General features: G+C 43.0%; 2 protein-coding genes across 10 annotated transcripts in view; one reads left to right on the top strand and one right to left on the bottom strand.

Moving 5' to 3' along the window:
• Positions 1-713: 713 nt before the first annotated feature.
• CRH (corticotropin releasing hormone) lies at positions 714-2,426 on the top strand. Of its 2 annotated transcripts, XM_008255502.5 has the most exons (2): positions 714-848; positions 1,685-2,426. In XM_008255502.5, exon 2 carries the CDS (start codon positions 1,699-1,701, stop codon positions 2,281-2,283), a length of 585 nt encoding a protein of 194 aa, XP_008253724.1. In that variant the 5' UTR covers positions 714-848; positions 1,685-1,698; the 3' UTR covers positions 2,284-2,426. The 2 variants fall into 2 exon arrangements, with proteins under 2 accessions (XP_008253724.1, NP_001185936.1); NM_001199007.2 differs by lacking the exon at positions 714-848 and having other exon boundaries at positions 1,699-2,283.
• The window catches only part of TRIM55 (tripartite motif containing 55), a 51,328-nt gene continuing 37,459 nt past the window's right edge, over positions 2,361-16,229 (bottom strand). For all 8 annotated transcript variants that reach the window (XR_016236490.1, XR_016236491.1, XM_002710445.5 and 5 more), the window contains one exon: positions 2,361-4,754. Coding sequence is in view for 4 of the 8 variants with exons in the window: in XM_002710445.5 (XP_002710491.1) it covers positions 4,632-4,754 (123 nt within the window). In the remaining 4 variants the exon portion in view is untranslated. The remainder of the gene's footprint in view (positions 4,755-16,229) is intronic.

The following is a 16,229-nucleotide window of genomic DNA, read 5'->3' as shown; positions in this document are numbered from 1 at the left end:
GGGTCTTGCCTCTGTGGATTTTTAATTCTATTGTCTGCTCTTAGGAGAAGAAAGCAGATAGAAGCTTAGAAACTGGATGTCCCCCATATTTCCTGGTTCCTCATTCTCCTCCAGGCAGAAAGATGGTGGGGCTCTGCCCCCAGTGAAGAGGTATTTTCAGATACTGAGGTGTTGTCTGGGACAACTAGTCAGGGTTAGAAGGGAGAGGGCCAGGGGATCCACACCCACTCTCTCTAGCTGGGTGTTGCTTTCCAGGCAAAACCACCTCGGTAGACCTCCCTTCCTTCCCTCTTTCCCTTCCAGTCTCCCTTCCCGTTTGCTGTCTATTTCCTGACCCCTCAGTTTGGCCTTCCATAGTAAGAGGTCAGTACGTTTTCACACTTGGGAAATTTCATTCAAGAATTTTTATCAATGGACAAGTCACAAGAAACCCTTCCATTTTAGGGCTCGTTGACGTCACCAAGGAGGCGATAAATATCTGTTGATATAATTGGATGTGAGATTCAGTGTTGAAATAGCAAAAACTCTGTCCCTCGCTCCTTGGCAGGGCCCTATGATTTATGCAGGAGCAGAGGCAGCACGCAATCGAGCTGTCAAGAGAGCGTCAGCTTATTAGGCAAATGCTGCGTGCTTTCTGAAGAGGGTCGATGCTATAAAACCCCACTCCAGCCTCTGCTGTGGAGAAACCCAGAACCCAAGTCCATTGAGAGACGGAAGAGAAAGAGGAGGAAAGAAAAACAGAGAGGCGACAGAAAAGAGAAGGGAAGAAAACCTCCAGAACCAACCCCAGCGACGTCCCTCTGCAGAGAGGCGGCAGCGTCCCTCTCACCTGCGCAGCGCCGGGGAAGGTAGGGAGCGCCTGGACGGAGCGCGCCGCCAACTTTGCGCTGCCGGAGCCGCCGCGGTGCAAGCCTCGGGGCTGGCTGCCCTGTATCGGCGGGCGGGCTGGCGGGCTGGCGCCTGTGTGTGTGCGCGCGTGTGCTGTGCGAGTAGGTGTGCTTGTGTGCGCTGACTGCACCTTCAGATTCCCATAGCGGCTGAGAAGTGGCAAAGCAAACTTAGACGGCTGCTCACCGTTACCAGAATTGCCAGTTACTCTTCCCTTGCTGTAAAAAAGAGCTCCCCCTGCCCCCGTCCCTGCCATCAATCCCGACCCCCGAGAGAAGGAACCAAGGACTGGGATGGAGAGGGGAGGAAGAGGAAGAGGAAGAGGAGGAGAAGGAGGAGGTAGAGCAGAAAGAGGAGGAGGAGGGGAGGAAATTCGGAGGAAAATGATGAAATACCTTGGAAGTGGGGGAGGGGGGGTCAGAGCGGGTGAGGTCTTCAATGTGCTGCCCTGTTCTAGGCTGGGGCGGGGGCCACGGGGGTCGTTGGGAAGAGAACTCAGGCACCACCGTCTCTTTGGAATCTCAAATGTTAAGGCTCGCTGCCTGGCCAGGGATGGGCTCTGGGGCGAGCCCCCGGGGGAGTCCCCCTTTCCATTACTCCAACCCCGGAGGTCCTCGAAGGGCAGCTTCAGCACCGTGGACAGCGCCCGCCCACTCCCTGAGGCCGGGGCCTGGCACGTGCGGGGGTGTCCCGCGGGAAGACAGGCGAGGGCATCTCCCAGCAGAGCTAAACTCTGACCAACTCTTTCTTTTCCTCTTCCCTGCTCTTCTGCGCCCTCCGCCCGCCTCTGCTGCAGCGAGCGCTCCTAACATGCGGCTGCCGCTGCTCGTATCGGCGGGCGTCCTGCTGGTGGCCCTCCTGCCCTGCCCGCCCTGCAGGGCCCTCCTCCGCCGGGGGCCGGTTCCTGGCGTCCCGCAGGCCCCCCAGCCCTTGGATTTCTTCCAGCCGCAGCCGCCGCCCTCGCAGCCCCAGCAGCCGCAGCCTCGGCCCATCCTGCTCCGCATGGGAGAGGAATACTTCCTCCGCCTGGGGAACCTCGGCAGGAGCCCGGTGGCCGCGCTCTCGCCCGCTTCCTCGCCCCTCGCCGGCGCGGGCAGCGGCGGCCGCCCCTTGCCAGACCAGGCAGCCGCCAACTTTTTCCGCGTGTTGCTGCAGCAGCTGCCGCTGTCCGGGCGCTCGCTCGACAGCCGCGCTGGCCCCTCGGAGCGCGGCGCCGAGAGCGCCCTCGGCGGCCACCAGGAGGCACCGGAGAGGGAGAGGCGGTCCGAGGAGCCCCCCATCTCCCTGGATCTCACCTTCCACCTTCTGCGGGAAGTCCTGGAAATGGCCAGGGCCGAGCAGTTAGCGCAGCAAGCCCACAGCAACAGGAAACTGATGGAGATTATTGGGAAATGAAACGGCGCGTTTGGCCAAAAAGAGTCTCTGCATTTAGCACACAAAATAATTTAAAAAAGTATTCTGTACCATAGCGCTGCTCTGATATCATTTGTTTATTTTTATATAGCTTGAAACATAGAAGATGTACAGGGAGAGAGTCTATACCCCTTAATTAGCATGCACAAAATGTATTCACGTGCAGTTACAAACACAATGTTTATTTGTACTGATTCCTTCTGGTTTCCATTTCCAGCTGTCTTTGTAGTGGTGTTTTAAAGAGAATGCAGACCCGAGAGGGAAGAAAGGTTTCCAAGCAGCAGATAGATAGAAATCACCCAATTGTTCTTTTTGTGGTTGGAGCCAAGCAGAAAGGCAGCTCCTGAGTGGGTGGGTAAGACGAAGCCTGTAAGCTCTTTGAGTCGACTTTCTCTTGTAAACGTTTCAGTAATAAAACGTCTTTCCAATCCTTGGTCACTTGGTTGTGTAAGAGAATGTGGAATATTTATATTTTTAATAAAAGCTGCAAAGGTTGCTGTGACTTTATTTTTCCTCTTCAATGCTCACACACGGAAATGCCCTCAGCTCCTAGTTTCCTCCAGTTTTTCTTCAGCACAACAAAAAAAAAAGTCCAAACTTCCTGCATTTTATTTCCCTCTAAAAACATAAACAAATTTATGTCAGAAGCTCACACAGACCTGCAATTGCTTGGGCTCATCTCTACTCCTGAGATGACTCCTCTGAAGTTGACGTCAACAACTGGAAAAGTTGCTTTAGCTCTGAAACTTGGTAATTCCATAAATGGAAGATCAATCGTGATGGAAATAATAGTTAACTCTGATTAATTATAAGATGTGAAATAGCTGTGGAGAGTGGGGACAGATGAGAGAAAAAGAGAAAGGCTGGTTGAGGCAGGCATTCCTCCAAACTTGACAGGCAAAATACTGCTTTTTTAAAAAATTATTTTTAAATAAATAAAATAAATCTTTGTTAACAATAACATTTGTTTATTTATTTATTTTACTATGAGATGGATCACTTTATCATGCTAGGACTTTGGTACCATAAAACCAAAGATGTTTTCCAGTGACTGCTTTTAATAAGAGAAACTTGTTAGCATCTCCATTAAAACAACTAAATTTAGTGGCTATAAAATGACACTCAGGAAAAATTTTATTATTAACAATTTTGTGATTTTAACAACTGCAGGAATTAATTTGCACGTTTATATCTATGCCAACCCTAATTGCTTTGATTCTTAGGAATATGGCTTGTCTTTACTGACTTCTAAACAGCACACCTAATTTTGCATTTGGCCTTGGTAGTTTAGTTTTAACTTAAAAAATGCAACAGAATGTCTAATACTTCAAAATTAACTTGTAGTATGAATACACTTCTTTCCCTGAGGCCTTTGAAGTACACTTGACAAATAGACTAATATGACAATAGGCAACACTGCGTGAATCAGTATGACTAAATTTTTAAGAACAGCATTTATTTAAGAGTTCGTACAGAGTCATCACATTTGTATACTGAAGGAGGCATTACGGTGCAACAAATAAAGCATGATTTAAATATAAATTACATATATATTTAATTGTGTTTCATGTGCCTATATGTTTAAATACATGCAGTTGTTCTATAGTTTACCAGATTGGTGTCACAGTGGATATATGAGAAAGTAGAGAGCTCCCGCTAGAAGTTCTTTTCATGAATCTGCATGATATGTGAATAGAGATAAATGGCGATCTACAAATAAGATTAGAAAAATGTCACAAGGCTTCAGCCTTCTGAAGCACCCCCAGATTTAAAGGACATTTCTGGATATATGATCAGTGATGTCTACTATGGAAATGAAGACAACTTTGCGAAATATTTCATAGCTTTGGTCAATGATTTACCTTTTACCCATATATTGATAAATCAGTCACTACTGAATTGGCATTGAATTTCACTGTATTGTTGAGGAAAAGAAGAAATAAGAACTACTATGATAGAATACCAAACAGCTAGTGCCTAATAGAGATGAGAGTGTAGTGCCTACTTTTTTCAACATTTGCCACTTGTTACTGACACAAACACAGGTACCACACCTACACACCCTTCATAATGTTTCCCACACAGTAAAAGATTTGCAGAAGATCAAGTTTCTTTTCTCCAGTGTTTACTGCAGCTATTTTCTCAGAGTGTTCTTTTCCCTCAATGTGTTAGGTAAGTCATCTGGGATAACAGTTTTTGCTTGTTTTCTTTGCAGAAATCCCATTTACAGGTCCCATTCATCGTCTGCATCATGTTAATTTCATCTAAGTCACCTGCTGCCTATGTGTATCTCAGCCAGGCAGACGGAGCGGCAGCAGTTGGAATGAACATCATTCATTCAGGGAGTTCAGCCACGAAAAGGAGAAGACGTGGCGAGCTGGCTCTGAAGCAGCTCCACTCGTGCTCCCTGGAGCTGCAGCCTGGCTCTGGAGGGGAGGGGCCTCAAATCCAATCTGCAACGGGAGAAAACGTGAATCAGAGAAAGAAAAACTAATCCTTTGGGGGTTGGCCCAGGTACTTTCCTTCCGAAAACAGAGGATAATAATAATAATAATAATGCCATATAATAAAATATGGGACATAATTATTATTAGGGATGGAAAGCAAGCTCAGGTTATCATGGCTCTGACCAAGAACCATGAAAGCAGTTCACACTCACGATCCAAAACTGGACAAGAGTAATGCATGCAGTGGAAGGAAGTTCTTGAGAAAAAGAGTTGAGGCTTTTCTACTGTTTGCTTTTTCAGTCCACTTGTACATCAGCTACTGAGATAAAAGTCATTTGAAATTAATAGAAATTTTGGTTTAGAAAAGCCTGCCGAATACAAGAAGAGAAATTTTAATTTAAAGGGCATCACTACATTGCATGATGTTGCAGGATATATAAATATAATTTCCCCACTGTTAAAGCAAGAAGGTTCTAAGTTCATCATATTTATATGTAAATATATATATTATCCTTACAGTAATTTTTGCAAAACTGCAGGCTGAGATTTGAACAAATCATGAAGAGATTTTATTCTCTAGGCAACGAAACTTAATAACAATATTTATATCAAAGCAAATCTAATATCAAAGTTTATAAAGAGATAATCATCTTTTATAAATGCTTGACAGATACAGGTTATTATTTTGAATAAACTGGTGAACCTAATCTCATTAGTCAACTTTACGTTGTTGTGAATTTTTAAAATAATGACTTAATGGGATGAGGGACAATCATGAAGATGTCTTGCTGAAATGCAACTTGATTTTGTTAATTCTAACTCTCCGTTTAAAAATACCACAACAACCACAGTTTTCCTAGGAGAACTATGGGAAATAGGCAAACATATTCTGATGACTTTATTGGTAAAATTACCACCACCAGATTAGAATTTCATTCCAAAGCAATGAAAGAGTCACATGCATTCAGCTAAAAAGCCCTGGGTAAATGCACAAAGCTGCTAAATGAATGGAAAACCACCTGCACAGGCAAAGGAGAACGTTGGTAACTACACTGTTTCATTGTCACTCAAAGTTTTTTGGGAGAAAAAGGAGTCCTTGGCCTTCACCTTATCAGATTCTATCCTAACTATGTTTTAGGATAATGTTTCAGAGTCAACAAAATGATCCCAAGTCTTTATGAATTCACAAGATCTGTACACTGGAACTATCAAATCCTATTAAGAGAAATTAAAGAGCTAAATAACAGCACACTTCCCAATTTAAAGGATCAGAATCATGAGTATAAATACAACGTCAAATCTCCCTCAATTGACTTATAGATTCAACACAACAGTAATCAAAACCCCACACAGTTGCTGCAGGTCTATATGTGTGTTGCTTCTTGATAGAAAGTTAAAGAAAGTCAGAAAAATCATATTAACTGCAGTGGAATGAAACTAAGTGCCTAGTTTTCTATGAAGGAACAGCTGACGTATAAAGTAAAACTGAGTGGGATTTTTTGTTTGTGTTACAAAAAATGCTGCTAGATTCTGTTGGAATAGGTTAGGTATTTGAATGTCCTCAAAACTGAAGTGGAATAAACAGCACCCTGCCAGAATCCTGCACTTGCCTATACATGGCAAACTCTTCCCTTCATCACCATAGTCACTTTATTATCAGTAATTACCAAAAGAGAAAAAATAAACAAGTCATCTGGGCATATCATTGGAATGTAAAATGCTTTTTTTTCTTATGGTTTTGTATGGAGTAGATAATGAATTCTGCCTGGACAAACAGACCATCAGGCTCCACTGTGTGGCCTCTTCTCTTTGAAGGTAGATTCTAATCTAGAAGGAACTTCTATGACAACTGTTCTGAAATATCCAAAGGACAAACCCAATGGAAACTGCTGGTGGTTAACAGCCATTTGGGACTGAATATATACAATGCTTCCCTGAACTAAAGATTGAAGTGTATCTTCCATTTAAAGTATTTTAGTTGTTTTTACCCAATAGCCTTCAAAATTTTGGATTGCATAATTTGGGTTTACTGTTCTACATCCTCACATTTCTAGGCAGTTCTTAGATTTTCCTCTGAATATAGACAATTATAATTTTTCAGAGAAGAAAGGCCAGTGCCAGGGAGAGAGCCAAGGGTTGAGATTATCCTGAGCACCTTTAGGTGATTACACCTCCTCCTTGGTCTAGCTTTCTCTTCTGTAAAAATATATATGAGACTCTACCTCATAAAGTTGCTGTAAGGACTCAATAAATAATACACATAAAGCACTTTGTCCATGCCTGTCTTATATTGCGCCCCTTCCTTCCTTCCTTCCTGCCTTCCTTCCTTCCTTTTTTCCTCACTTCTCTTTCTTTCCCCTGCCTTTCTCCCTTTTCCTTACTCCTTTCTTTTTTATAGCAGTGAAGAGGCCTCTCTGCCATGCAAAATCATTTAGGAGACTGATAATGATGAGCTATATTCAACAGCAATGACCTCCAGTAAGAAAAGACAATTGAATTTACAACTTCGTCTTTCCACAACTGGGCATTATTTTCATGATTCATATTCCCTTTGTCATATTGTAATCATGACCATCCATGTGACTGCTGTGTTTCTCCAAGCGGCCTAACTTTATATATAACTATTTCTTTTTAAAAATCAATTAATTTATTTTTATTTCATAGAGAAAGACACACAGTCAGATAATCTTCCATTTGGTGGTTCACTCCCCAAATGCCCACAACAACTAGGGCTGGGCCAGGCCAAAGCCAGGACACAGGAACTCCATTTGGATCTCCCACATGGTTAGTAGGCACCCAACTACTTGGTACATCTCCTACTGCATCGATGGGTGTGCATTAGCAGGAAGCTGGAATCAGAAGTGGAGCTGGAACTTGAATCCAGGCACTCTAATAATGGGATGAAGGCTTCCAAAGTTGCTTAACTTCTGTACCCAACAGCTGTACCATGAATGGCTATTTCACAAAGAAAGAGTGAAGTAAAGATGGAGTGACCTTCTTTCTGTAGCCATAACCCATCAAACCAAAGCAGACGTTTTTCCTATAGCCATCTCCAAATAGACTCAATATCAATAGACTTCAAATTATTTTCCAAAAGTTGACTGTTCCCTATTATAGGAGGTGCTGTTTCTTGGAAATATTGATGCCGTATGAAACAGAACAAAGCACTGATCTCCTCTATCTGCTTTTGAGCTACATGCTCAACCATCTAGGTTGATACATACAATCAGGTGAACTAGACTGCTGATATCATATTGTTGCTACACTTTACACATTTTCCTCAGGTGCAAAAACAAATGAACAAGCAAAGCCATCATTTGACACCATGCTCTATCCTTCTGGAGTTACTGATTTGACAAATATGATGTTCAGTCAGAAAAGAAAACTGGGAGATGGAATAAGGGGTCAACATTTTCCCTCTGACTCAACTCTAACAGGCCAAAAGCCACCAAAAAATTGGCAGAAGGGAGTGCTATAACTTTACTTAGAGGAAAATCTATTTTTCTTACATGAGCTTGACCAGTAGTTTGGAATATTCATGAGCTAGATTCACTCAGAACACAAGATCTTTTATTTTTATTTGGCTTTCTTTCCCCCGTTACTGTTTAACATCCTTTAAGAGGAAAAGAGTGAACATCAGATTATGGTACCAAGGTATTGCTTCAATCCACGGAAGAGCAGGGTAAGGTGAAGTAGCCCCACCCAGAGCAGACTCATAGAATGGCAAATGTCCTAAACAGCACTCTGGCCTCAGAATCAGCCCTTAAGGCATTTGGATTTGGCTGAAGAGCCCATGAGAGTACTTTAGGTATGGAAAGCCAAAACACTCTGGCAAAAAACAAAAAACAAAAAACAAAAAACAAAAAACAAAAAAAACCCTAAATGAAAGATCTCTGTGAGTGAGATTCCAGTGGAAAGAACAGGCCATCAAAGAAGGAGGTACCTTTCTCTGAAGGGAGGAGAGAATTTCCACTTTGACTATGATCTTGTCTAAATAAGATCGGAGCTGGCGAACTCAAAAGGCTTCCATAGCCTTGGCAACTCATGACAAGAGCCTAGGGAGATTACTGATGCCATAAACAAGAGTGTCAATTGTTAAGTCAACAACAGGAGTCACTGTGCACTTACTCCCCATGTAGAATCTCTGTCCTTAATGTGTTGTACAATGTGAATTAATGCTATAACTAGTATTGAAACAGTACTTTACACTTTGTGTTTCTGTGTGGGTGCAGACTGTTGAAATCTTTACTTAATATATACTAAATCGATCTTCTGTATGTAAAGATAATTGAAAATGAATCTTGATGTGAATGGAATGGGAGAGGGAGTGGGAGATAGGAGAGTTGCGGGTGGGAGGGAAGTTATGGGGGGGAGAAGCCATTGTAATCCGTAAGCTGTACTTTGGAAATTTATATTTCTTAAATAAAAGTTTTAAAAAATAAAGGCATCATCCTTGACAAGACAGGCCATCTGAACCACTTGCTGTTGATGGCGATTAAGGACCACACCTTTGGCAGAGGCTGTGGACAACTATCTTTCTCTGTGCACAGGACAGATTTAGGTTTACTGGGCCTTCACAGGATGGTCGAATGATATTTTGAAAAAAATGTGAATTGGTTGTGAAAAATCAGGAGTGAGGGTGTGGAAAAATTGGAATCTTTGTGCACTGTTGATGGGAAAGTAAAATGGTACAGCTGCTATAGAATACAGGATGGGGGTTCCTTAAAAAATTAAACAGAGTTACCATATAATGTAGACACATTGCCTTGGAGTGTATACTCAGAAGAATTGAAAGCAGGGATTCAAATAGGTATTTGTACATTTTTGTTTGCAGTAACATTATTCATAATATAGCCAAGTGGTAGTAACAATCCAAGTGTCCATGCATGGAAAAATGGGTATGTAGCATGTACATAAGTGTACATACAAAATGTGGCATGTGCTACATTATGGATAAGCCTTGAAGACCTTACACTAAATGAGAGAAGCCAATCACAAAAAGACAGATACTGAATGGCTACATTATATTAAGTATCTAGAATGGTCAAGTTCATAGAAACAGAAAGTAGGATGGTGGTTTCCAGGAACTGGGGAGGAGGGATCTATGAGGAAGTTTTGGTTAAAGAATATAGAGTTTCAGTTTTTGCAGCATGAAAAATGTCCTTAGCAGTGCTAAACTGTACATTTAGGAAGGGTTATGATGATGCATTTTATATTCTTCAGTTTTTAATCACAGTTAAATTTTTTTTAAAAAGCAGGTAACTTTGTGGCCAGCATTGTAGCATAGCAGGTAAAGCCACTGCATGGGATGCTGGCATCCCATATGGGCGCCAGTTTGTGTCCTGAATGCTCCATTTCCAATCCAACTTCCTGCTGAAGGCCTGGGAAGAGCAGCAGAGGATGACCTAAGTGCTTGAGTCCCTGTACCACATAGGAGATCCAGATGAAGCTCCTGGCTCCTGGCTTTAGCCTGGCCAAACCCTGGCTGTTACAGCCATCAAGGGAGTGAACCAGCAGATGGAAGATCTCTCTCTCTCTCTCTCTAGCTTTGACTTTCAAATAAACAAATAATTTTTAAAAAAGAGGCAACTTTACACTAAAGGTTGGGTCTACAGGCTGGACAAAACAGAAATTCATCAACATGGAACTACGGAACTTGCAAGGTGAGCTAAGTGTGCTCTCCCCAATGTCATGAACCTCTTCCACCATCACTACTCCATTTTGTCTCCTCTGCAGCAGGGCTGGTTTCTGCTGGCATTTATTGTCATATGTATACATTTTCTATGTTCAGAGCAGAATTAAGAGGAAAGCAAACTGTGCCTTGTGTTTTATGGACATTTTTTCTGTTTCTTGGTCTGCTTTTTCATTGGTGTCAATTTCTTAGCTTCTAACAGCACACAAGCCTTGTTGCTCTTAACAGAAGATTGTTTCTTAGTAAGAAGATGTCAAAGAAAAGAAATCCAAGTGTTCAATGGAGTCTTTGGCTTGATTTTTATGCTAAATGTGATGAATTTTTTAAAAGGCCAGTGTGCTTCATGGCAAGCTTTTTGACAATGAAAGTATGAAATGGTCCTCAAAGTTCACTTGGAGGCAGATGCATCCCAGGGCATACAGCACAGTGGCTATAACTGGGCGTAGACTGTTAACACGTTTTTGCTTTGGCTTGATGGCTAATACCAATGGTCACTTTTACTTCAGTGGGTCTTGCCCTACATGATCTACTGATTAAACAAAACTAGACAGGTGCTTTCCTAACCTGGACTCTCCCCCAATATGGCTAGCCACATTTAGAAGGGGCATCATTGCTTTCAGTTGGCCCAGAGTGGAAGGGTGAGCTTACTTTCATCAGTAACCAGTGCCCTCAGGACGTGCCAGGCTTCCCAGGGCCTCCTTGGTGTGTGCCAGCATCTGCCCTTCCTCAAATGATCATTCTCTCCCTACTCTTGATTCTGTCCCCTAAAAATTTACCTATCCTGTGTTCTGTTCTCTCAGGCTTATCCAAGTGATGACAATCAAACTGAGAAAATACATGGAAACTAAGACATTAATGCATGATAATGCACTTAATATACATGGCTGCCAGATACATTTTGCCTAGAAACTCACGCCCTACCCTGAAGGATGATAGATGACAGGCAATTGAGAGGGCATTGAAAGCGCTGAGGAAATTTGTGTCCAGGCTCCCACATTCAGGCTGCCATTCCTGAATCTCTGAATGCGGCAGTGAACGCCAATCAGAAATTCAACCTGACAGAGGGTCTGGTTACCACTACATGTTAAATGCCAAGCTCTCTAGACCAATTCAAAAGCACCCTTTCCCATCTACAGTGAAATCCATTGGCCTTAAAGGAATGGTTATAGGAAGGTTAAAGTCAGACTTGAGGCTGCTGAGCGGGCAATCACCCAGTACTCATCCTGCACCTGCTAGGCTGGGTGGGAGAATCAATGCCGGGTGCTGGAAACAGGAGTAGGCATGTTGAGGTTGTGTTCAGAATGTGCATTCAGAAAAATCAAACCCAAGTGTTGGGCTGCTCCTCTTCTTTGAATTCTTGAACCTCAGGCCCTTGGATAGCTTGAGCATGACAGATTCCTGACTGGGAAGGAAAGTATAGCCAAGAACCCAGCCCAGTAGCCAACAGTGAGAAGCAACTGAGGCATTGTCCTTGGCCCACAGCCAAAGGCCTAAGCCTTGGGGAACTCTGTTAGGCATCTCTGTCATCAGTGGCATCTATGTCACAGGAATGGAGCTATTTCTTGCTTGGAGCAGAGCAAGGATGAATCACAGAGCTGTGAAAACAGCACACACTGCATGAATGCTACAGGAAGAAGAAAAGAGGGGACCCCTAAAAGAGCTCTAGAAGGAAGACACTCAGTAAAAAGCACTTTTTCCTGGGAGGATTTGCAGGTGGACACCTGATTGAGGGGATGGAGGAAGGGAGTTGATTTGGGGGCTTTGTTGCCATTAGCTATGTGCTTCTTGCTAAGGGAAGGTTGGGAACCAGAACAATTTCCCCTGGGCCATCAAAGGGGAAGAAATTAAACTCACTCATCACTTTTTCCTAACCTAGAGGAGGATAGTATGGTGTATTCTGTTTCCCTGGCTTCTAACATGGTATCTGGCTTCTAACATGGGAATTGACCGGGCCATGTTGGGGGCAGGTTACATGTGAATTTTACAACATAATGTCCCTGTGTAGAGTCTGTATGGGTTTTGCTCTTTCTGAAAATAGAACTGAATTACAGAGAATCCAATTGTGAATTCCTCACACAGGGATTATTGACCTTATGTTAGGCAAACAGGTCACACAGGTTCACCTCAAGCATGATGGGAGGGGGTCTGGCGCTGTGACATAGCTGGTAGATCTGGTTCAAATTCTGGTTGTTCCACTTCCAATCCAGCTCCTTGCTAATGCGCCTGCGAAAGCAGCAGAAAATGACCTCCTAGATCCCCTGAGCCCACGTGGGAGACCCAGATGAAATTCCTGACTCCTGGCTTTGGCTTGGCCCAGCCCTGTCCTTTGCAGCCATTTGGGAGTGAACCAGTGGATGGAAGACCCCTCTCTCTCCTTGCCTTTGCCTCTCTCTCCCTTTCTGTAACCCTGACTTTCAAATCAAATAACTAAATCTTTTTAAAAAAGATTTAAAAAAAAATAATGATGGGAGGTTGATAGTACTGCTACATCCAATTTATAGAGAGAAAAGTTTGAGGAATTTTCTCAACAAACTCTAAAGATAAAGCACTGAGAGCTGTTAATAGTGACCCCAAACCCAAAAGGAAAAACGCGCAGCTGGTGTTGACTCAGGGGCAACCCCAGCAGAGGAAGTCAGACAGGGCAAGATCAGTTGGTCAGCAGCAGGGGATGCAGCTGAAGGATTTGTCATGTACAGCCACACCCCTGCAAGTGGCAGAGGCCCAGAAATGACTCAGTTTGTGAAGCTGTGCCAATCTGGCATGAGGGCTGAGTCAAGGTTGAGGTCACACTGATTTTTGACCCAGTCACACCAGCCCAGGTGAAATGAGGATTCCCTTAACAGTGTTCATCAAACTCCCGGTAGAGGACAAGGATCGGATGAGAAAACACCAAGTCCCTAGGTACGGTCCTGAGCACGTCACATGGCCACGAGGCACCTCATTGCCCTCCACTGTAAAATGGGAAGCTTCCTAGCTCCTGCTACCCAGGGTGGTGCGGTTTGAATAAAAGCATCTCTCTGAGAGACCGTGTAAATCGTAGAGCAATGTGCACATGTTGGTTACAGCTACCACCATGTGCTCTCGGGGTTTTAGATGCTGTAACAATGATGAATTAACTCTGTACTCTGTGGGCTGTCGTGGGGAAAATGGCATTTCATGGAAATCACTGAGAAACACAAATAAAGGCAGAGAAAAACCCACAGGAAGCACAACGCTAACCAGGGTCTTAGGTTAAATCAGAATAATAAGCAATTTAACAACATAGGAAGCAACTCCACTGGTTGTGTCATAACAACTCCCCCAGCACATATTTTCATCGAATTGCGGAGCTGTAGGCACAAGTTGTCAGGGGAAATGAAGTCATTGCTCTCCTCACACACAATTTGCATTATGTTTCCTTCTGTAAAATGGATATATCCGTTCTAGCTTCCTATTAGAGTGACATTTACTTAGGATACTATTTCATCCAGAGAAATGCAATCTACAATTTTAGGGCTGATTTGTTTGCTGTTTTTTTTTGTTGTTGTTGTTTTAGTAAAACTCCAAATTGACAGTTATTAGGATGTCAATTTCCTAGCAGGAAAAAGGGAAAAAGAAAACAGAAAAACAAAATTGCAGTTGTAGGATACAAAGGCAAATGCATTAATATTATTCATGTAATATTCTTCTTAAGATGTACTTGTTAAGGAAAACTATACTCGTTCCTGTAATTTTTTTCTTTGTAAAAATGCCTGCACCCCACTATCATCACTCCATGTAATTTCCAGGATTACTGTTATGTAGTAAATGTAGGCCAGTCCTGAGCACAGATCAGTGTACTCTCTATTTTTGACAAGTTGAAATTGCAGCATAGTCGGATGCCTCGCATATCAGTGATGTGTAAGTTGAATCTCCTAATTTGTAAAACACAAAGCAATCATTTTCAGCAGGAATTTCTGTTTGAAAATAACTTGACACTCTGAATCCCTCAATTAAATGTAGAGAACATTGTTACATTCTCATTCATTTCAGTTTGTTTTGGGAAATAGATCATTTCAAAGAACATAGGACCTATAGTCACACTCATGGGAAATCATTTTCTTGGTCTGCTGTTTTATTTATTTATTTTTAACATTCTAATACCTTACAGAATTAATCTCACTTAGAAAAGAGGCTTCTAGCCTTCCAGTCCCTGGTGTCTTACTTCTTAGTCTCTGGTGGCAGCTAGAGTGGATGTTTGCACTTGAAATTAGAAGGCATGCTTTGGTCTTAAAGGTCATTTGTATGAAGATGATTTTATCTTTTTTTTTGCATGTTGTATCTGGTAAAGATGCAGGACTCATGTCTGCTCACATTCTCCCTGGAATATTGGTTCATTTAAGGGATTGAATCTTGGGGGAGAAATCTGATAAGAGCTCAGGTTTGGGGAGACATATTGGTTTCTGAGAACCTTGGAAATAAACCTTGTGTTTCAAGAGGAGAAGAGAATTTTGTTAGCTTTCTAAACCTTGTCTTCAAGAAAAAATAGATTTATTTATGTATGTATTTATTTATTTATATGAAAGACAGAGAGAAGAAGACAGATCTTCCATCAGCTGGTTTATTCCACCAGATGCCTACAACAGCCACGATGAGGCCAGGCTGAAATTAGGAGCTAGGAACTCTACCTGGGTCTCCCATATGGGTGGCAGGGAGGGACTCAAATACTTTGACCATTTTCTACCTTCCAAGGCTTGTTAACAAGAAGCTAGATTGGAAGCAGTGTAGCCAGGACTTGAACCAGTACTCTGAAATGGGATGGTGGCAAGTGGTGGCTTAACCCACTGCACTGCAACTCAGGCCCCTAACCTCTGTCTTTCTAAACCTTTAAACCATAGGTCTGTGTGTCTTTCCTTCCTTCTTTCATTTTTCCTTTCCCTTTGCTCTCTCCTTTCCTTTTCAAAATGAAATATTTCTTATTTTCCCTTAGAATCATCTTTATAACCTCACAGGGCAACATTTACAGGTGGGTCATGGGAGTAAGATGGCCAGGGACTGGTTTTCCTTGGAGACTCTTTACCCACTGCTTCTGCCTTTATTAAGCCACTGCCTTGACCCCCTCTCACCACCTCTGAGTTCAGAGTGAAGAGCACTGAGTGTGGGTGACCCACACTGCTCCTGACGCTCTATGAGCTGACGACGTGTTAGAAAGCAAGGAACTGGGGACACGGGGAGTGGGGAAGGAACATCTGCGTCTTGCTGACCCTTAGGTTGGGTCTTCCCAGCCAAGAGGACAAGCCCAGGGCTGGAAGTCAATGGCCTGTGACAGGCGGCCTCTGTAGTTCTGTGAAAGTCAGTTTAGACAGTGTAAGGGGGTGGATTAGGGCAAAGATGTGTCATGAAAATGTTCAGAGATGTTAGCTCATAAAGTAATTGACATCAAGATGAAAAATAAGGCCCCAAAAAACAGTGACAACCAATCACCAGCTAGTGAGGCTCAGCTCAGTCACTTAAAGGTGCATGAACCATGCTGGCCCTTGCTGCACTTGTCCCTGCAAGTGGCTGAACGAGAAAGGGAAGAGAGGCTTGTTGGATGCAGGCTTCCCCAGGCACGCCCTTTGGAAAACTGCCTTAAGGACTGTCAGTGTCATCCTCCTCCTGGCTCTTCCCTGTCCCTCACTCCCATATAGATGCGAATGAGTTCCACTCTGGGCATGCAGACACAAAATGAGGAGAGGTCAACGGGAAGTTTTGCCTTTCAAAAAAACACAGATCTTGGAATAAGTTCTTCAAGAAAATGCTACAATGCTAAATGTAAATGTACCTAAACA

The sequence above is a fragment of the Oryctolagus cuniculus genome, chromosome 6, assembly GCF_051225735.1.
Source record: "Oryctolagus cuniculus isolate XC-2025 breed Fujian yellow rabbit chromosome 6, ASM5122573v1, whole genome shotgun sequence".
In the NCBI taxonomy this organism is placed as follows: Eukaryota; Metazoa; Chordata; class Mammalia; order Lagomorpha; family Leporidae; genus Oryctolagus; species Oryctolagus cuniculus.
The sequence above is the reverse complement of the archived record's forward strand: the minus strand, read 5'-3'. Positions and strand labels throughout refer to the sequence as shown.